The 20,554-nt window shown below is 53.8% G+C and overlaps 2 protein-coding genes across 2 annotated transcripts in view; one reads left to right on the forward strand and one right to left on the reverse strand.

Annotated features, from left to right (window-relative positions):
- The window catches only part of LOC144246641 (C-type lectin domain family 2 member D-like), a 143,109-nt gene extending 123,525 nt beyond the window's left edge, over positions 1 to 19,584 (reverse strand). Inside the window, exons 1-5 of the mRNA XM_077784813.2 lie at positions 19,325 to 19,584; positions 18,849 to 18,947; positions 18,568 to 18,746; positions 18,267 to 18,367; positions 17,924 to 18,176 (exon numbers count right to left, since the gene is read on the reverse strand). Of these exons, the coding sequence (XP_077640939.2) occupies positions 18,008 to 18,176; positions 18,267 to 18,367; positions 18,568 to 18,746; positions 18,849 to 18,947; positions 19,325 to 19,484 (708 nt within the window). The 5' untranslated portion in view covers positions 19,485 to 19,584 and the 3' untranslated portion in view covers positions 17,924 to 18,007. The remainder of the gene's footprint in view (positions 1 to 17,923; positions 18,177 to 18,266; positions 18,368 to 18,567; positions 18,747 to 18,848; positions 18,948 to 19,324) is intronic.
- On the forward strand, positions 4,044 to 6,980 carry LOC146767009 (C-type lectin domain family 2 member B-like). Its single transcript, XM_085583954.1, has 6 exons — positions 4,044 to 4,109; positions 4,619 to 4,845; positions 5,224 to 5,322; positions 5,425 to 5,603; positions 5,804 to 5,904; positions 5,995 to 6,980. Exons 2-6 carry the CDS (start codon positions 4,686 to 4,688, stop codon positions 6,107 to 6,109), a joined length of 654 nt encoding a protein of 217 aa, XP_085440080.1. The 5' UTR covers positions 4,044 to 4,109; positions 4,619 to 4,685; the 3' UTR covers positions 6,110 to 6,980.
- Positions 19,585 to 20,554: the final 970 nt, after the last annotated feature.

Raw genomic sequence — 20,554 nt, forward strand, 5'->3', positions numbered from 1 at the left:
TAGAGACTTCTTTATAAAAGGAAAGAAAAACAGTTTGAGGAACTTTGCCAGTGTAAAGTGTTTCTTATTTTTATAAACTTTTTTAAATTTTGTTGATGGGTTATGTTGATCTATGGGGTATTGTTTTAAAGATGAGTTGTTTAAAGGTAAAATTTTTATTATTTGTTTGTGTCTGCAAATTATCTTAATCTCTGGGAACAGAGGTTTTTTTGGGTTTTTTTTGAAAGTATAGGAGTATTTCCTCTCTTTGTAAGTTTAAACTTTTTATGGGATTAGAGTTATTTTAATATTTGTTTATTTTAGTATGGAGGTTTTTATTTCATATTATTTGAATACTTTCATTTTTTATAGTTTCATGTGTTATAGGAAAAAAGGGGCATTTTCTTCACAGTTTATCAGAGGATTTCAGTTTTTAAATTAAGGTATTTTCCCATTTTTATTGGGGATTTAACTTCCTTACTGATTTTGATGGGTTTTTTTAATATGCTTGCATCTTGTGGTTTTTTTACACGAGGGTGATTGAAGGATGGAATGGGTTAACATTTTGGATTTGGTCCATTTGTTTTGCTGATAGCTTGTTGCAGGAAGGCGCGGCTGGGACAGTGTCCGGTTTGGTTTCCATGGTTTGTGTCTCCTTTTCCCGTGTTAGATTCCCGCTCCAGGGCTCCTCTGCGCTCTGCCGCTGCAGGGTTTGTGCTCTCAGCCCGCTACGGGGGGGATTTTTTGGCAACAGCCCCGGCCCGCTCTGCTTTTGGCTCTGCAGCCTCCCCCGCCCTCCTGCCCGGCAGCTGCTGGCCCGGCCCGGCCCGAGCGGGGCTGATGAGGGCCCGGCCCGGGACAGGGGGCTCAGCCCGGGACAAGGGGCTCGGCCCGGGACAAGGGGCTCAGCCCGGGAAAAGGGGTTTATCCCGGGACAAGGGGCTCAGCCCGGGACAAGGGGCTCAGCCCGGGACAAGGGGCTCAGCCCGGAACAAGGGGCTTTTCCCAAGACAAAGGGCTTATCCCGGGACAAGAGGCTCGGCCCGGGACAAGGGGCTCAGCCCGGGACAAGGGGCTTATCCCGGGACAAGGGGCTTATTCCGGGACAAGGGGTTTATCCCGGGACAAGTGGCTTATCCCGGGACAAGAGGCTTATCCCGGGCCAGCGCTGCCCGGCCCGGCCGGGCTGAGCCGGGGGCTGCGGCCGGGGTCGCCACCTCCTCGCCGGCTGCAGAAGAAGGAGCAGGTTCCTGGGGTTTTCCTCTTTGATTTAACACGTGCGTTTCACAGAGGCGCGTTCAGCTTCTCAGTGGTGCTACAGAAACTTTCCTCCTATTCCAAAGCGCAACTCCCGAAGCACACAAATACTGAGACTACTGCTACAGACTGCAGCAATTCCTGAAAATGCTCTCCTACTGGCAGTAAGAGTAAACTTGTCTAAAGGTTATTTTGTATGAAGAGTAGCTACACTGAATGGTTTCAACATCAAAATCAACTGGGAAACAGTGACTTCAGGTAAAGTTAAAGAAATGAATATCTGTGTTTCAGATATTTCCTGTCACATTTCAAGCCCAGTCACACACAGCAAACTGCCTGAGGCAGGACCAGAGCGCTGTTAGTTGCACTGTTAGTAGGACTGGGCTTTTTCAGGGAGAGGAGGGAGGAGCAGAAGCACAGCAAAGCTCTGCCAGCTTTGTGTCCTCTTACAGAGGATAAAGTAAAAGTGACCGCAGTAATGCCGTTTTAGTACTACCCAACGGTATGGCACAAGAGCAGGTTGAGATAAGGAGGAAAGAAGGAAAAGAAAGAAAGCAAAAAAAAAAAAAAAAAAAAAAGAAAAAAGAAAATAGAAGAAAGTGAAAGACAACTGCTCACTTTGAAAATTTGAAAGGCTTATTTAAACTTTATCAAAAATAAAACAAAAGGACTACATAAGGAAAAATTTGCAGTGCTGGGAACTGCCCTCGTGGAAACCACGTGGCCGGTTCCTCTTCGAGATCGATGCTCGGTCTTTTATTACCCTGGGGGTGCATCAGCCTGCCCTGGTCCCTCCCAAAGTCTCTCAGGCAGCTCTTCTTTGCCGTTTATCGGTGGAGATTGCTTTCTTGTAGCTGGATTGGAGGCCAGGTGTTGCCATGTCCACCCCAGCACCGAGCTTTTCCATTCCCAGCTGCCCCATGCCAGGGACACTTGTGCCCTTCTTTCTCCCTGTGCTAGACACCCAGGCTGTCTGATGGCACCAATACAGAGGGGGGAAAGGGAGCTATGGGGAGAACAGAGGACAGCTAAACCTCGAGAACATAACTATACATCAGTAAAGCTTCTCTTAATATTCACACAATAGTCATCCCTTAATTGCAAGAGCCAATCATCTCGTTATCCATCTATAACAAGAGAGAGGAGGAAAAGAAAAAAAGGAGGAAGAAAGAAGAAGTTTTGCCTTCTTGGGAAGCAAAAGCAAAGACCAGCTTGCGCCCTTGGCACGGCAGCCCAAGCAGCTGCCGAGCTGCCTGCGTGCTGCCCCGGCCCTGCGGCTCCAGGCCGGCGGCGCAGCAGAGAATTCTCCGCAGCCCGGCGCTCCCGGGCCAGCCCTGCGGGCACCGCCGCTCCGGGCACCTTCCAGTGGGGATTTCCCTCCCAGCGGCTCAAGTCTCGCCTCTTCAGGAGCAGACCACGCAGTGCCCCCAGTGCTTTGCCGCTGGGAGCACTGGAAGAGATCCTGGAACACTGGGAGGGAACTGGGAGCACAGGGAATGCCAGGAGGGAGCTGGGAGGGAGAGTGGGAGCACCGGCAGTGGACAAGAAGGAGCACTGGGAGGGATATCAGGAGCTCTGGGAAGGAACAGTGCTCCCAGTTCCTGCCCAGTGCTCTCAGCATCCCTCCCGCTGCTTGCCAGGAACAGGGACACTGGCAGGGAGCTGGGAGGGAACTCCTCAGCACTCTGCAAGGTGCAGCAGCCCCAGGTGTGACCAGTGAGGAGGGGGAAGTGCCCCCAGTCCCTCCCCACGGCCACCAAAAAGAGGGGGTTAGGAGGAGAAAAGGGATTGAAATGAAGAAGGGAAAGCTTTTCTGTAATTTTGTTTGAACTGGAGAGAATCTCCAAGTACCTATTATTTGAAGGGTCTCAGTTGAAGGAAAACACACCTTTTTCGTCGTTTTGGGTGCCTCACTAGGCAGGCAATCACTGCTTTCCATGATTTTTATGTTTAAATGGAAGGAGAATACCTTCATGGTGCCTTTTGACTTGAAGGAAAGCAACTAATTTTCATCATCTTCAGGTTCCATTTGACGGCAAACACGGCTGTCCCTAGTCTCAAAGGGCTTCCTTTGAGAGGAACCTCTTTATGTGTCATTGTAAAAGTTCCATCGAGGGGGAGCCTCCATTTGTAGGGACCTTCACAGACGAGAAAGATGTCCAAAGTCCCCAGAACGGTCTTTATTCAGGGAAATTGAGCAGGAGACTGTATTTCCCCTCATTTTCGGAGGCTAAATTGGGGAAAAATCCCTTTGATTCACTTTTTATTCGGGGTTAAACTGGGGGGAGACCCTCCTTATGCATCATTTAGGGATATAAATCAGTATGGAGCTCTCGTTCTCCCTTTGATTCAAGGCTTTGAAACGGCGACAAGAGGCAGTATGTTCCTTGGTTTAATTCATTAAGAAACAAATAGTTCGGTAGCGACGGGCTGGCGCTGCCGGGCCGGACTCAGCCCATCCCTCGGCACTGCAAACGCCGCCAGCACCGAGCGATGCCGCCGCACGCCCGGCACTGCCGGTGCCGCAGCCCAGGAATCCCTGCAGTGATTAATTGTTTTGAGACACTGAAATTTCCTCCCAGGCGGCTCCGCTTCTTCCTTAACACGGTTTACGGTAGACGGTGAAGCCGCGGTTGTTCACTTGTTCACTTGTTCACTTGTTCACTTGTTCACTTGTTCACTTGTTCACTCTCCCACTCTCCCGTCCCTCCATCCCCGGCTGCTTTCCCCGCGCTGATTGGTCAAAACGCCCAAAGCCCCGCCCACAGCGCCGTGACTACAAATAGCGCGGGCAGCGACCGGGCAGCGCTGGGAGGGCGAGAGACGAGCGGCGGCAGGAGCGCAGCCCGGAGCTCGGAGGCGGCTCGGACCAGGTGGGACCCGCGCTCGGTTCCGCCCCAGCTCGGGGCTCGCTGCGGGCGGGGGCCGCGCTGAGGGCCAGGGGGGCTCTAGCGAGTTCCTTGTGCCGGGTTCCGCCGTTCACAGGCAGGGAGCCAGAGCGGCTGTGCCGGCGCTCGGTGTCCCCGGGCTCCGAGCCGCCGGGGCAGGGCATGCGGGGGACAATCGTGAACCCCCGGGGCTGCTGGTTCCTGCCCCTGGGCAGGCGGGCTCCGAGCCGCAGCTGCCCTGGGCCGGCAGCATCCGGCAGCTGCCCGGCGCTGTCAGCGCCTGTCCCGCACGGAGCTGGGCTGCAGCGGCTGCAGAGCCACAGGGGCCGGGGCTGCGGGGAGCGCAGAGCTCCCGGAGGCTGCGCTTGTCTCCGCAGCTGCTGCCGCAGCCCTGGGGAGCGGGGACAGCGCAGCCAGAGCCGGCACCGCCCTGCTGAGCCTCGGGGTCCCGCGGGGCCGGCACCGGCAGTGACCTCGCATCGTGTCCCTTTCAGGGTGCCACCACCGCGGGTGTAAAGCTGTTCCCGAGGCGATCTCCGAGAGGCTTTGTCAGCACTCCAGATGGGTCGGGAGCAAGGTGCTGCTTGTTCCTGGCAGAGAGATGAGGGCTGTGAGCTGAAGAAGGGTGAATTCTGCTCTGTTGATGGGCTTCAGAAGGAGCCCCTGGAGAATGGAAGAGCAATCACCAATGTACTGAAAAGGAACCTCAGAATATTCCCTGGTGAGCAAGGCACCCCACTATTGCCTCTAGGGAGGGGACAGTGTCACCTCCCAATGCCAGGGCTGGCAGGTGTGTGGCTGTTTCCCGATGTCTGGAAGATACCTCGTGCTCTGCTGGGCCCCGTCAGTGGCTGGAACCAAGAGCCCCAGCTGCCCCCAAGGCTGTGCAGTTCTCCTGCTGCAGCCTGTCCCCACAGCTGTGTCCCTGGCTGTCCCCACAGCTGTGTCCCTGCCTGTGCCCAGGCTCTTGGCTCTCTGGCTGCCAGCTGAGTGAGGGGCACAGTGGCTGAGGGGTCCCTGCTGTGCTCCCTGGGCACGGGGTGAGCAGATTGCAGGGCCGGGTCTGGTTCTGGCAGCCAGCAGCTCTTTCCTGCTCCAGGTGAATGGTTCAGCTCCCGTCCCGTGCTCACGGCGGTGCTGATTCTGCTGCTCCTGGTGCTGGTGCTGGCTTTGGGGGTGGCCTTGGCTGTGCAGTCAGGTAAGGGAGGGGCAGCAGGCTGGGCCCAGCCCCTCGGGGCAGAGCGGGGTCCCTGCTCCCTGCAGAGGGGAATCCTCAGACCTTCTCCTCTTCCCCCTCCAGCACCACAGGTTCCAGTCACACCTGCGACTCCGCAGTTGGTTCAGGGCTGTCCCCATGGCTGGGTTGGGTACAATGGGGTCTGCTACTACTTGTCAAGGGATTACAGGAGCTGGGATCAGGCTCAGGAACGGTGCTCGGAGCTCGGGGCCTCCCTGGCCATTCTCCAGGATGAGGCCATGGTGAGTGAGGGGCTGCGGGCGGTGTGGGGTGGCTGAGGGGAGCCTGGGGGTGCTCCTGGGCCGGGCTGGGTGCTCGTAGGGCTGGGGGTGCAGCCCTGTGCCGGGGCCTTGCAGGGAAGGAGCCCCGGCGTGCGGGGGCAGCCCCGGGCACGGGTCCCCCCGAGGGGCCGGGGCAGCTCCCACTCCTCTCTCCTGGGCAGGATTTGCTCTTCCGCCTCCGCGGGAACGTCGATTACTGGATCGGGCTGCGCAGACGGGGCGAGCGCCTGCACTGGGGGGACGGCAGCAGCTACAGCTCCAGGTGAGTGCCGGGGAGCCGGGCAGAGCCTGGGGGGACAGGGGCACAAGGTGTTCCCCTGGGAACCAGCGCTGTCTCTGCTCCTCCCTGCAGGGTTCCTGTCCTTGGCAATTCCCTGTGTGTGTACCTGGCTGACGACGAATTCCGGAGTGAGATGTGCTCAAATGAGCGGCCGTATGTCTGCAGCAAGGCCCGAGCTGCCCTGTGACAGGGCTGCAGAAAGGACCTTGTCCACACTGGGCAGTGCCAGCTTCAGCTCTGAGCCCAGCACAGGGCTGTCCTTCCTCAGCTGCACCCTGTGCCTTGCACTGACTCTCAGGGTCACCTCAGTGCCTGTCCATCCCCAGTGCCAACACAGGGGTGGGTGTTCAGGGGAAAAGTCTCTGCAGTGCATCCTGCCAGTGGTGCTGCCTACAGTTAGTTGATTGTCCTTATTGAAACATGGGTGACTCTTTAAAATTTTTATAGAAGTTTGTTAAGGGATAAAATCCTGTGCTGAGGTGCTTGGCTATTTGCATATGGTTTACTTAAACTATGTTCCTATTGTACTGTTATGTTACAGGCCTATATGCATATTCTTGAGTTTGTGCGTACTCACATCTTTGTTTGAGTTTTGAGTTTTTTTTGCTTGGTTTTAACCTTTGGCTTTTCTTCATGCTGCCTAGTAGATTAAGCTAATATATGTTTTTCTTGTGGTTCTATCTTTTTGGATTTTCACTCTCTAATAGCAAGGGTCAATAATTTTTCTTTTTTTGGATGCCCTGGTTTCTGTTTCCATTATGTGAAAAATGCTTATTATATGGCTCTACGCAGATAGTTACTATATGTATTATGTTCTATTGATTAGTTGTTCTTCTGTAGTTAAAATGAAGATTTTAGTAGTTAAAATAAACACCATGTATGTGGGGGGGAAAGTTTTTTTTCTGTTTTTTTTTAGAAATTAGATACTTGCTTTGAGGAACACCTAAGTGTTCCAAAGGAGAGGAATTTATGGCTTCTTATCAGAAGAAGCTAATTTCTTCAGGCCTTGCTCAGACTCGAAGATGCCATGGGAATTAAAGGAAACAGTTGACATACAACAGGCAGAGTTTCTTGTTTTAAATAGCATGTATGCATAACCATGAAGGATATATAAATATGTAACAAGTGTATTGGTTTAAGGCTGATTCCTTTGTTCACAAGGGATGCTTTTCGCGACTTAGTGTCCGAGAGCACCCGGACGTCCCTAATTCTTTGCTTTTTATTATCTTGTAATTGTCCTGACTCTAAACTTTATTATTCTAATTGTATTACTATTTCTATAACCATTTTATTATTATTAAACTTTTAAAATTTTAAAAACCAAGTGATTGGCATTTTTCACAATTGTGGTAAGCAGAGGATGGTTGCTAACACCTCTCTGCCGGTGCCTTAGGAGACTCAGAGTGAAGAGACGCGTCCTGCCCTGGTTGGGCAGCTTCGCTCTGTTCCCCTGGTGCTACCGACAGACGCAGGTTTTGATCCAGGGACAAAAGGAGACAATAAAACAAAGAAAAGGGAAAGGATTCCCTAAAACCGCAGTAATTAGCCCCTAAGATTAACGCATACAAGAGGAACAAAGACCCAAGGAAAGAGGATAGGTGAGTATTTGTTGGGATGGGGCCGATAAGGGGGGGATGAATGGGTGTGAATGAGAGGTGAGCTGGTCATCCCAGACTTGCCAAATGAGAGCTGTAGTCTCCCACTCTGCGTTTCCATCTTCTTTCGCGAGAAAAACGGCCAGGAAAGAGACGAAGCGAGTGAAAACAAGAATGAGAGAAACCCCCCCCGGGGAAACTGGGACTGGGTCTCCGGGATACCTTGGTGCGAGGGGATAGGAAATGAAAATATAAAAAGAGGGTTTTCTTGACATAATTAATTGGGTAATTAAAAGGCAAAAACAGAGTTTTCTTGGCATCATTAATTGGGAAAAAATAAAAGGGTAAAAAGAGAAGGTTTTCCTTGGAGGGGCATAAATTTGCTGGGTCAAGAGATTAACATCCTAAGAGCACTCAGCGTTGCCGGATTGAAGGATATCCAAGAGAATCTGGGGTTACGGCTGGGTTGAGGGATATCCAAGAACACCCGAAGTGGCCAGTAACACCTAAAAGTGTTATAGGTGTGTTAAAATTCTGCAGAATGGAGAGACATCCAGGATTTAACCTGCTGGGTTGATGGATGTGGGTTACATTCCAAGAGCCCTCCAAATAAATGTAGATATATGGATATGTAATATAGATTGTTTAAAAGTAAAAGGTACCTTGTTGTTGTATGTGAGAGTGAGTGAAAAATAAAAGTGAGTGAGCGTGGGCAAATGAAAGTATATGTAATAGTATTGTCAAGTCGAGAAGTATGAATGAACAGGCTTGAGGGTGTCAGTGTGTGTGAGAGTGAGAGATAAAGCTGAGTAAATACAGATGAATGGAAGTATATAGAATGTAGATTGTTTATTTTGAGCTTTATTTCCTTGGACGAGGTGGATTGTGTTGAACGATATTGCGAGAGAAAGGACTTTCTGTGTAGTTGAAAGAAGGTGGTACTCAGGTTGTTAGAGAAAGTGGGAAACAGAGACAGAGAGGACGATTAGATAAGATCTTGGGATGGGACAGAAATCCAGTAAGAAGAATGCAGAGAGAGAAAAAAAAGGAGTAAAAATTTAGCAACGGAAATACCCCAAGATAGCCCTCTAGGAGTTATGTTAGCCAACTGGGAAAAAAACCCTTGTACGAGAAAGAAAGACAAGGTAAAGATGATAGACAAGGTAAAGATGATACAATTTCATATGCTAGAATGGCCGAAAAAGGAATTAAGATCTGACCATGTTTACTGGCCTAGATACGGCTCTTTTGAAAGTTGGATTTGTCATGCTCTCAATGTATTTGTAAATTGAAAGGAATCGTTTAATTCAGAAGAAAGAGAATATGCCACATGTTGGACAGGAGATTATAGGAAAATAAAAATCTTTAAAGTATCAGAAAACTTAGGGAAAAAACCAAGAAAACAGGAAAAGAAAAGGGAGGGGAGCAAGAGGGAAAAAATAAAAAGGAGTGGGATCCTTACGGGCTTTGCCCCCTCCGCTCCCACTCGCGCCCGCGCCGCTTGTCCCGGCCCCGCTCGCCGCCCGCTCCTGCCCCGATCCCGTCCCAGGCGCGGGTTCGCTGCTCTCAGCGGCTGCTCCTGCCCCGGTTCCCGTCCCGGTGTGAGCCCACCGCCCACAGCGGCTGCTCCTGCCCCGGTTCCCGTCCCGGCTGTGAGCCCACCGCCCACAGCGGCCGCTCTGCCGGTCCCGCCCCGCCGGTCCCGCCGCAGCGCTCCCGGTGCCGCCCCGCCGCCCGCAGCCGCTGTGCCCGGCCCCGTCCCGCTGCTCGCGGCTGCCCGGCCGGCCCCGGCCCCGGCCCGCCCGGCTGCTCCGCCCGCCGGGCTCCCGGCGCTCCCGCCCGGCCCATCCCGGGGCTCCTCCCGCGGCTGATTTCTCTGCCCCAGCCCCGGCGACTCTGCCCGTCCCGGCTGCGCTGGGCACCGCCGCTGCTGCTTTGCCTCTGCCGGGAGCACCGGCCCAGCCGCCCTTAACCACGGGCGGGCCGATCCCGCTCCCGGCTGGTGCCCCCGGCACTGCCCCTCCTGCGGCGGCTCCGGCAGCACACCCTGCCCGGGCTCCGCCTTCGGAGGACCAGGGCTGGGCGCTGGGCCCTGCCCTCAGCCCCTTCCTGCCCGGAGCTCCGCTCCCCGGGAACCGCAGCCCCAGCTCCCAGAAACTCTTTCTGTCCGGAGGACGCCCCTTATAGGAACACGGGAAGTTCAGTTAGGAGGCAACATTCTCCGGACTCTTCCTCACAGCACGGGAGAAAGGCTATAGAAAGAGACCGGGCTAAAGGCATGGATCTATTTCCACTAAGAGAGGTTCCGATGGGAGGGGGTGGAACTGGGTTTGTGAAAGCTCCCTTGACTTCTTCTGAGGTCAGGAATTTTAAAAAGGAAATCAAAGGGATTTTGGAGGATCCTATAGGCACTGGTGAACACTAGACCAATTTCTAGGTCCAAACATCTATACTTGGGAAGAAATGCAGTCTATAATAAAGATACTGTTTTCTCAGGAAGAAAGGGAAATGATCAGCATTGCAGGCATAAAAGCCTGGAATAAAGAAAATCCACAGGGGCCTCCCAGAGAGAAGAAATGCCAACTGCACCTCCTGAGTGGAGTCAAAATTATGAGGAGGGGAGAAAACATATGAATGAGTATTGTAATTTAATAATCAAGGGAATAAAAGGGGCAGCACCTCGAGGGCAAAATGCTAAAAAAGGCTTTTGAGGCACAACAAGGGAATGAAGAAACTCCAGCTGAATGGTTAGACAGACTTAGTAGAAATATAAAACAATATTCCAGAACAGATCCTGAAACTGATGTGGGAAAAGCTTTGTTAAGGATTAACTTTGTTACTAATGCTTGGCCAGATATTAGAAAAAAATTAGACAAAATTGAAGATTGGCATGATAAGTCATCAGATGACTTATTAAAGGAAGCTTAGAAAATTTATGTTCGAAGAGATGAATAAAAATCTAAACTAAAAGCAAAACTTATGGCAGTCACCCTGCGAGAAAACAATTATAAGAAAAATCAAAACCACACAGGCACTACTCCTAGAGGTGGCGGTTGTAGAAACAGGGCAATAGGAAAGAAAAAAATCCCAATACAATCAAAGTTTCAGGGACATTCCAGGAATGTCTGCTTTTACTGTAAGGGTGAAGGACATCAGAAAAGAGATTGTCCTAAGAGGGCAACAGATCTGGAAATTTCTAAAGAGATGGGCACCGAGGAAGAATAGGAATGTCAGAGGCTCTATTTTAAGGGGACAAATACCATCTGGAGCCTGTGATAACTTTAAAAGTGGGTCCCCAAGAGGAAAAATTGGAATTTGTGGTAGACACAGGGGCAGAAAGAACCTGTCTGTTAGATACTCCAAAAGGTTATAGTGTAAGCAAACATACTGTAAAAGTAACAGGAGCAAAAGGAGAGAGTTTCACAGTACCTGTTGTTAAAAATGTGGTAATAGAGGGAGAAACTAGATTTTGGCTGGGGGATGTTTTATTGGTCCCAGGGGCAGGTAGCAATTTCTTGGGACGAGATTTACAAGTGAAATTAAGAATAGGGGTTGTTCCAGCAGATGGGAAGATGACAGCTCGACTTTTAAAACTAGGCCAGGAGGATGAAAGAAGAATTAACAAGGAAGTTTGGGCTGGGGAGGGAAATAGAGGAGGATTAAATATTGACCCCATAAGGGTTACAAATGAGAGAGAAAATTGTCCCATATGTGTACGGCAGTATCCTATATCTTTAGAAGGATGGGAAAATTTAAAGCCAGTAATAGAAGGACTAATAAAGGATGAGACATTAAAACCTTGTATGTCTCCCCATAATACCCCTATACTCCCAGTAAAGAAGCCTGATGGCAGCTATAGAGTGGTACAAGACTTAAGGGAGGTTAACAAAAGAACTCAGACCTGCTATCCAGTGGTACCAAATCCTTATACTCTTTTAAGTAAAGTTCCTTGTTCTTTCCTTGACAAAAACCTTCATAACCTGTTCCCCACTTAAGGCTTTGTCATATCCTTGTTGTTCTACCAGGGAACAGGGAATGGCTGAAGAGGGTTAGCAGGAACACAGTTCCATGGTGGTAAACACTGTAGGACAGAAGGCCTCTGTTGCCAAGCTGCCTCTCCAAGTCTCCAGACACAGCCACGTCCTGGCAGTGCTGCCTCTGTTCCTGTCCTGGCCACGAGGGCTGAGTGGTGACTGGGTCACCTCTCTTCTCACTGGGCCTCGCTTTCTCGGAGCCCACCGATGTCTGATCACAGGAACGGGTGAGCACTTTAAACCTGCTGGTGCTAAACACCTGCACACCTTCTCCCTCAGCTCCTAAATCACCTCGGCCTTGCCATTGCACACTCTGCTGGAGATCCTCATATGTGGGAACTGGCCCAGCAGTGACCCAGAGTCAGCTGGATTTCACCCCAAAAGAGCCGGGTGTCAGTTCCAGGGCCTGGGAATCATTTGTTGAATTCAGGGAGAGCCTGAGAGTTCCCCATAAGCCTTTGGTGTTATTGTGCTGAGTTGCCCAAGTTCTGCTCCCCTGTTGCTTACTTGTTTCTCCTGTGTGGTTATAGTTCTAGAATGTTCCACCCCCAAGTGTGTATATTGCTGCTTCCCCTTTGTTTCAGGTCTTTGGATCCTGCCCCTCGTATGGTGCAGGGCTTCTCCACGTTTGTTATTTTTCACCCTTTATTAAAGTTCTTTCTGGGCAGCTCCATCAAAGCAGCTCCTTCTCCTTTTCACCACCCTTGCCTGAAGTCAGGGAACCAGAGAGGTTTGTCACAGCCACCCTCACTGTCACATTTACAGAAAAGTGTTTAAAAATTCTTTTAGTATAAATATTGCATTATTCAGACATTATTTAGAAGCCAATTCCCCTTTATTTTTGTTTTAAAAATAATATGCATGTCTCTTGGTATGAACATGAAGGGAACATCAAAACAGAAGAATATATGCAGTGAAACAAGAAATTTGCAGAATCAAGAATAAGTCAGATAATATATGTCATTAATGACACATGTGAAATTGGATGATTATCAATGTCTTAAATACTGCACCACCACCCAGAGCCTGCAGCAGCTGCCACACCTTGTGTCAGTCAGGACCTGCATGGCCATTCTCAGGAAAGGTGTCCAAGCTCACTTTAAAAATAGATCCAGCTGTCACATTGTTATAGGGTCAAATTGCCAAGTCAGAGAGACTTGAATATAGTTTTGAGGCAGAAAACACCCGGGTTTGTCGGCAATTTTCTGGCCAGAGCCCAGACCCTCATTGGGAGGGTCTCCCTAACATATCCAAAACCAAGTCTCTCAACAGCAGCAGTGATGAGATGCCCCAAACACAGCACCCTGCTGGGCTGCTTCTGTGGGAATTCCTGGGGCTGGATCTGATTCCCAAAGAGCAGAAGCAGCCTTGCCCTCAGCAGGTGACAGCCGTGTCCCGAAAGGATGTGTGTCACACAAGGGTCCGTAAAGTCCACAGGGCCTCAGCTCAGATGAGGCTTTCCACAAAGGCCAGAGATGTTATCCTGCAGCTCTGAAAGCCCAGGAGAATGATGAGACAGCACTGGGCCAAGGCATAGCAAACCTGCTGAAACGAGAGAAGGGACTAAAGACTGAGAAGGCAGAGCAGGGAAGGGCTGTGGACAGCCTGTTCAAAGAGAGGCATCTGCAGCTGGAGAACAGAAAAGAGAGATCCCACAATGACGCGTGTCTTGTAGGTACTCACACAAAGATATGTCAAAGTTTTTGAAAAGCCAGTTATAAACAAGGTAATAATATCTTGTGAATATTGCCTGTACCAAAAGAAACAACAACAATGTAGAATTTGTCAAACTGCCCAACAAACCGGGAGCTTCTCGACATTGGATGTAGTGTAATACCATATAGTAAATGTTATCAGCATTTCTGTTAATGAAATTAGATTGTTTTATGCTGCACAAAATAACAATAATAAGAAGGCACTGCATTTACTGCTTTAATCTCACCAGTAACAATACTCAGATAAATCAAGTATTCACGAAAAATACAAGATTAACTTTAAAAAAGCATTTCAACATATTTTAAGGCATTCTAAAACATGGTGCGTGAAGCTTCAGTAACCAGAGGCGGTCACAGACCTTACGGCAGATACCGGGGGGTTCGCCGCGCCGCAGCGGGGAAGGGACAGCAGCGGAGTGAGGTCGCCCGGGGGAGAACCGGAGCCGCCGTGCCGCGCCGGGAAAAGCGGAGCCAGGCGGGGGTGGGAAAAGCCGGGCTTAGGCGAGGGCCGGCGCCGCGCGGGGAAAGCCGAGCTGGCCCCGCACGGAGCTCGGGATGCGGCGGGGCTGCCCCGACACCCGCAGAGGGTTTGCATTGCGCTGAGCCGAGCGAAAGGGACTCGGGTTCAGATCCCCGAATCCCGGCTGGCAGCGACGCGCATTGAGAGAACGGTGAAGGAACCGATCCCGGAGAAGGCGGCGGGGAGCGCCGGGGAGAGGGGACCGCGGGGGAGCGGGGAGCAGAACGGCCGAGCCGCGATGGGCAGCGCTCCCGGACTCTCATTGATCAAATCGGCTCAAATCGGCTCAAATCGGCGGCGGTAGCGGCCGCACCCGCTGCGTGTGGCGGGGAGCGGAGCGGCGGCGGCCCCGGAGCGCGGCGAGGCGGCGGCGGAGCTCGGAGGCGGCTCCGGCCCCGGCGGGACCCGCGCTCGGTTCCGCCCCAGCTCGGGGCTCGCTGTGGGCGGAGGGGCCGCGCTGAGGGCCAGGGGGGTTCTGGCGAGAAAGGACCTGCTCCACGCTGGGCAGTGCCAGCTTCAGCTCTGAGCCCAGCACAGGGCTGTCCTTCCTCAGCTGCACCCTGTGCCTTGCACGGACTCTCAGGGTCACCTCAGTGCCTGTCCATCCCCAGGGCCAGCGCTGGGCTGGGTGTTCAGGGGAAAAGTCTCTGCAGTGCATCCTGCCACCGATGCTGCCTGCAGTGAGTGCATTGCCCTCCTTACACAACAAGCTCAACTGCGAAATCCACATGGCCCTGTGCTCCTGGAAATCATCACGAACTGGCCTGAAGGTGGCACTTTTGGACTGTTCTTGGAAGAGGAACAGGTGATACATGCTGAGGAGGAATCCCACTTTTGGCAGCAGGCACCTGACAGGGAAGCAGGGTCTGTGCGCTGCTGGCTCTGTGTCTCTCTCTCGGCTTTGGAAGAGGACGGGACGGGTCGGAGCCGCTGCCTCGGGGAAGGGAATTCGCTGCCACGGCCACAGCCCAGCGCAGAGGCGCTTGCTGTGCTGTGGGGGGAGGCTGTGCTTGTGCGAGCAGCCCCCGAGCGGGGCCCTCATTCCCCCGGTGCCCGCGGGCCCTGTCCCCCCTGCTCGGTGCCGGCTCCTGAGCTCGCCTCTCCCTGCCCTGCTCAGACCCGGCTGCCGCTGCTCCGAGCTTTCGCTGCTCTGTGCCTGAGCAATGGCTTTGTAAGCAAGTTTTACAATTTGATAGAAAGTTGACACAGGCAAATATTGAGATAAGGTTTGTTGACTTAGGAAAGCTATGGAATTGAGATGATGTTGAGAAAGAGATTGAATTAGAAATAAGTTTGAAAATATGGCTATATAAAAGGGTAGATATTTTAGAGCACTAGAACTCTGAAATATGCATTATTATAGGCCTACGTGAGGTAAAAGTATAGGTGCTTGTTAAAGTAACATTCGTATTGTGTGGTAAAAGCTAATATCTTGAAAAACATTTATATGGTACTGTAATTAGGAAATTACTTAGCTTTTAATAGAATAATGTTGAGTTTTATATTTCTTATGTTTCACTCTATTGAGACTGATAATAAAGTCAAATCTTCTAAAACACTTCTCAGTTACCCTGTCTTTATAGAAACTAAAATAACCAATAAAACAGTGTTTCTGTTATAAAAACCCCAATAACTCAATTATCTTTCAAGCAGTTAAGAAACTTAAAATACTTTTTGTTCAGTGCTACTACAAAGAAACAGGACCCCAAATAATTAGTTCTACAAAAAAAAACCCAGTCAAGTCTTCTACCTACGTCACTAGCTCGACTCAAACACAAACCAATATTATCTCCTATTACAAAACATCAGGCAAGCTTTAAAAAACACAATCAAGCACAAAATATCCCAGCAACACAAAGACGTTTATAAAAGCCTTAAAGCTCTAATCAAATCTAATTCTTATATTTCGAAGCAAAACCTAAAAAATGTACAGTCTTAAGTCCAAAAACAGTTTCCAACTATAAATAATACTTCCCAGTTCACCTTCTCTGAAACCTAGTTAAACTCAACTCTACAAAGAAGGTAATTCCCTTATTTAAGCAACCAGCAAAGCTTCCTGCTTCCTCAGCCCCACCTGCAGAAGCCTGGCGTCCCGAAGCGCGTCTCCGCAGCCTCCGTCCCCTTCAGCCCTGCCCGGGCCCGAAGCCCCGCGCGGAGCCGCGGCAGCCCCGCCGCTCTCCCGGCTGCAGCCGCCGCTGCCATCCCCGCCCGCCCGGCGATCTTCCAGCCCGCCTCGCAAGGAGCGAGGGCAGCTCTGCGGCACGACGGAGGGAGGCTGCTCTGCCAACGCGGCCGAAGGACAGGCTCAGGCTGCGGGAAAAGGGAGGGACGTGAGGAAAAACCGGCAGCCGCGAACTCGTCGTGCCCGGGCGCGGCCGCTCTCAGCCCAGCCCCCTCCGCCGCTTGCGGGACCGGGACTCGGGCCCCGGGCCAGGAAATGCTTTTCCCAAATCGGGATTTCCCTCCCAACAGCTCAAGTCTCGCCTCTTCAGGAGCTGACCACGCAGTGCCCCCAGTGCTTTGCCGCTGGGAGCACTGGAAGAGATCCTGGAACACTGGGAGGGAACTGGGAGCACAGGAGGGAGCTGGGAGGGAGAGTGGGAGCACCGGCAGTGAACAAGGAGCAGCACTGGGAGGGATATCAGGAGCTCTGGGAAGGAACAGTGCTCCCAGTTCCTGCCCAGTGCTGTCAGCATCCCTCCCGCTGCTTGCCAGGAAGAGGGACACTGGCAGGGAGCTGGGAGGGAACTCCTCAGCACTCTGCAAGGTGCAGCAGCCCCAGGTGTGACCAGTGAGGAGGGGGAAGAGCCCCCAGTCCCTCCCCAGGGACCCCCCCAAGAAAGGGGGCTAATGAGCAGAAAAGCGATTTAAATTGAGGGGGAAGAGGTTTTCTGTAATTTTGTTTGAAGTGGATAGAATCTGCATGTACCTGTGATTTCAAGGGTCTCAGCTGAAGGAAAACACACCTTTTTCGTTATTTTGGGTGCCTCCCTAGGCAGGCAATCACCATTTCCCATGTTTTTTATGTTTAAATGAAAGGAGAAAACTTTTATAGTACTGTTTGAAATGAGGGAAAGAGCTCCATTTTCATCAGCTTCAGGTTCCAATGGAGGGCAAACACGGCTGTCCCTGGTCTCAAAGGACTTCCTTTGAGAGGAAACCTCTTTATGTGCCATTGTAAGTGTTCCATCGAGGGGGAGCCTCCACTTGAACGGACCTTCTCAGACGGAATGATGTCCAGAGGCTCCAGAATGGTCTTTGTTGAGGGAATGTGAAGAGGAAACTGCATTTCCCTGTTTCCCCTCATTTTCAGAGGCGAAATTGAGGGAAAATCCCCCTTAATTCACTTTTTATTCGGGATTACATTGAGGGGAGACCCTCCTTATACATAATTAAGGGATAAAAATTGACAGAGAACCTCCGATGCCCCCGGACGCCCGGCACTGCCTGTGCCGCAGCCTAGCCCAGGAATCCCTGCAGTAATTCACTGTTTTGAAGAAACTTCCTCCCACGCGGCTGCGCTTCTTATTAGTACAATTCCATTCCAATAACCACATCGCGACACAAGCGATAAAAATCAAACCGCGGATCGCGACCGCTCCGGTCCCCCCGGCTCCGACTGGTCAAAATGCCCAAACCCCGCCCACAGCGCATCCGCTAAACAGCGCAAAGTCTGTCCGAGCGCGGAAGGGTGGCGGCCCCGGAGCCCGGCGAGGCGGCGGCCCCGGAGCCCGGCGAGGCGGCACCGGAGCTCGGAGGCGGCTCCGGCCCCGGCGGGACCCGCGCTCGGTTCCGCCCCAGCTCGGGGCTCGCTGCGGGCTGGGGCCGCTGCTCGGGCGGGCGGTGTCCGTGCCCGGCTCGGGGCTGGCACGGGATGAACCCGAACGTGCCTCAGAGCCCAAAGCGCTGCGGGCGCCGAGCGGGGGCAGAAAGCGCCGCACGCTGCCCGCTCCGGGGCCGAGGCTTCTCGGCGCTGCGCTCTCTGCCAGGAGCCGCTCCACGGGCACGGGCAGGGAGCCAGAGCGGCTGTGCCGGCGCTCGGTGTCCCCGGGCTCCGAGCCGCCGGGGCAGGGCATGCGGGGGACAATGGTGAACCCCCGGGGCTGCTGGTTCCTGCCCCTGGGCAAGCGCTGGCACTGGGGATGAACAGGCACTGAGGTGACCCTGAGAGTTAGGGCAAGGCACAGGGTGCAGCTGAGGAAGGACAGCCCTGTGCTGGGCTCAGAGCTGAAGCTGGCACTGCCCAGCGTGGACAAGGTCCTTTCTGCAGCCCTGCCACAGGGCAGCTTGGGCCTTGCTGCAGACATACGGCCGCTCATTTGAGCACATCTCACTGCGGAATTTATCGTCAGCCAGGTACACACACGGGGAATTGCCAAGGACAGGAGCCCTGCAGGGAGGAGCAGAGACAGCGCTGGTTCCCAGGGGAACACCTTGTGCCCCTGTGCCCCCAGGCCCTGCCCGGCTCCCCGGCACTCACCTGGAGCTGTAGCTGCTGCCGTCCCCCCAGTGCAGGCGCTCGCCCCGTCTGCGCAGCCCGATCCAGTAATCGACGTTCCCGCGGAGGCGGAAGAGCAAATCCTGCCCAGGAGAGAGGAGTGGGAGCTGCCCCGGCCCCTCGGGGGGACCCGTGCCCGGGGCTGCCCCCGCACGCCGGGGCTCCTTCCCTGCAAGGCCCCGGCACAGGGCTGCACCCCCAGCCCTACGAGCACCCAGCCCGGCCCAGGAGCACCCCCAGGCTCCCCTCAGACACCCCACACCGCCCGCAGCCCCTCACTCACCATGGCCTCATCCTGGAGAATGGCCAGGGAGGCCCCGAGCTCCGAGCACCGTTCCTGAGCCTGATCCCAGCTCCTGTAATCCCTTGACAAGTAGTAGCAGACCCCATTGTACCCAACCCAGCCATGGGGACAGCCCAGAACCAACTGCGGAGTCGCAGGTGTGACTGGAACCTGTGGTGCTGGAGGGGGAAGAGGAGAAGGTCTGAGGATTCCCCTCTGCAGGGAGCAGGGACCCCGCTCTGCCCCGAGGGGCTGGGCCCAGCCTGCTGCCCCTCCCTTACCTGACTGCACAGCCAAGGCCACCCCCAAAGCCAGCACCAGCACCAGGAGCAGCAGAATCAGCACCGCCGTGAGCACGGGACGGGAGCTGAACCATTCACCTGGAGCAGGAAAGAGCTGCTGGCTGCCAGAACCAGAGCCGGCCCTGCAATCTGCTCACCCCGTGCCCAGGGAGCACAGCAGGGACCCCTCAGCCACTGTGCCCCTCACTCAGCTGGCAGCCAGAGAGCCAAGAGCCTGGGCACAGGCAGGGACACAGCTGTGGGGACAGCCAGGGACACAGCTGTGGGGACAGGCTGCAGCAGGAGAACTGCACAGCCTTGGGGGCAGCTGGGGCTCTTGGTTCCAGCCACTGATGGGGCCCAGCAGAGCTCGAGGCCTCTTCCAGACATCGGGAAACAGCCACAAACCTGCCAGCCCTGGATTTGGAAGTGACACTGTCCTCTGCCTAGAGGCAATAGTGGGGGGCCTTGCTCACCAGGGAATATTCTGAGGTTCCTTTTCAGTACATTGCTGATTGCTCTTCCATTCTCCAGGGGCTCCTTCTGAAGCTCATCAACAGAGCAGAATTCACCCTTCTCCAGCTCACAGCCCTCATCTCTCTGCCAGGAACAAGCAGCACCTTGCTCCCGACCCATCAGGAGTGCTGACAAAGCCTCTCGGAGATCGCCTCGGGAACAGCTTTACACCCGCGGTGGTGGCACCCTGAAAGGGACACGATGCGAGGTCACTGCTGGTGCCGGCCCCGCGGGACCCCGAGGCTCAGCAGGGCGGTGCGGGCTCTGGCTGCGCTGTCCCCGCTCCCCAGGGCTGCGGCAGCAGCTGCGGAGACAAGCGCACCCTCCGGGAGCTCTGCGCTCCCCGCAGCCCCGGCCCCTGTGGCTCTGCAGCCGCTGCAGCCCAGCTCCGTGCGGGACAGGCGCTGACAGCGCCGGGCAGCTGCCGGATGCTGCCGGCCCAGGGCAGCTGCGGCTCGGAGCCCGCCTGCCCAGGGGCAGGAACCAGCAGCCCCGGGGGTTCACGATTGTCCCCGCATGCCCTGCCCCGGCGGCTCGGAGCCCGGGGACACCGAGCGCCGGCACAGCCGCTCTGGCTCCCTGCCTGTGAACGGCGGAACCCGGCACAAGGAACTCGCCAGAACCCCCCTGGCCCTCAGCGAGGCCCCAGCCCGCAGCGAGCCCCGAGCTGGGGCGGAACCGAGCGCGGGTCCCACCTGGGCCGGAGCCGCCTCCGAGCTCCGGTGCCGCCTCGCTGGGCTCCGGTGCCGCCGCCACTCCGCAGTGACACGAACACGGCGGCTGCAGCACCGACCCCTATTTATGATCTCTCAGTTTGGGGGTGGGATGGGAGTCTGACTTTTCGGCCAAGCAGTGCCGGGGAAGCCGCAATCACGGCACCGAGAGGAGTCGAGTCATAGTAACTTGGCGAGCGCTACAGCGCGGGGGAGATTTTGGCAGCGAGACCGAGTCTGAGAAATGTGGGGAACTCGGCACAGCTGGAACAGGAACAGGGCGCTGCCCGGGCACATCAGTCACAGCCGGTGAAGGAGCTTGCCCGGCAAGGGACTTTGGTTGTTGTTTGTAACTGGAGATGGGAGATGTGGAGGCAGGAGCTGTGCTGGTTGGAGGCCTCCTGTGCCATGGTGATCATGAAATCACAGTGTTCGCCATCTTTTGTGATATCAGGAGGAACATCAATAAAATTTTTA

The sequence above is a fragment of the Lonchura striata genome, chromosome 6 (assembly GCF_050655825.1).
Source record: "Lonchura striata isolate lonStrDom1 chromosome 6, ASM5065582v1, whole genome shotgun sequence".
NCBI lineage: Eukaryota > Metazoa > Chordata > Aves > Passeriformes > Estrildidae > Lonchura > Lonchura striata.

Excerpts from the sequence above, each read along its gene's own strand:
- LOC146767009 (XM_085583954.1), top strand. The coding sequence starts at position 4,686 with ATGGGTCGGGAGCAAGGTGCTGCTTGTTCCTGGCAGAGAGATGAGGGC. Across the intron at positions 4,846-5,223 it reads GAACCTCAGAATATTCCCTG|GTGAATGGTTCAGCTCCCGT; the intron begins GTGAGCAAGGCA and ends TTCCTGCTCCAG. Across the intron at positions 5,323-5,424 it reads GGCCTTGGCTGTGCAGTCAG|CACCACAGGTTCCAGTCACA; the intron begins GTAAGGGAGGGG and ends TTCCCCCTCCAG.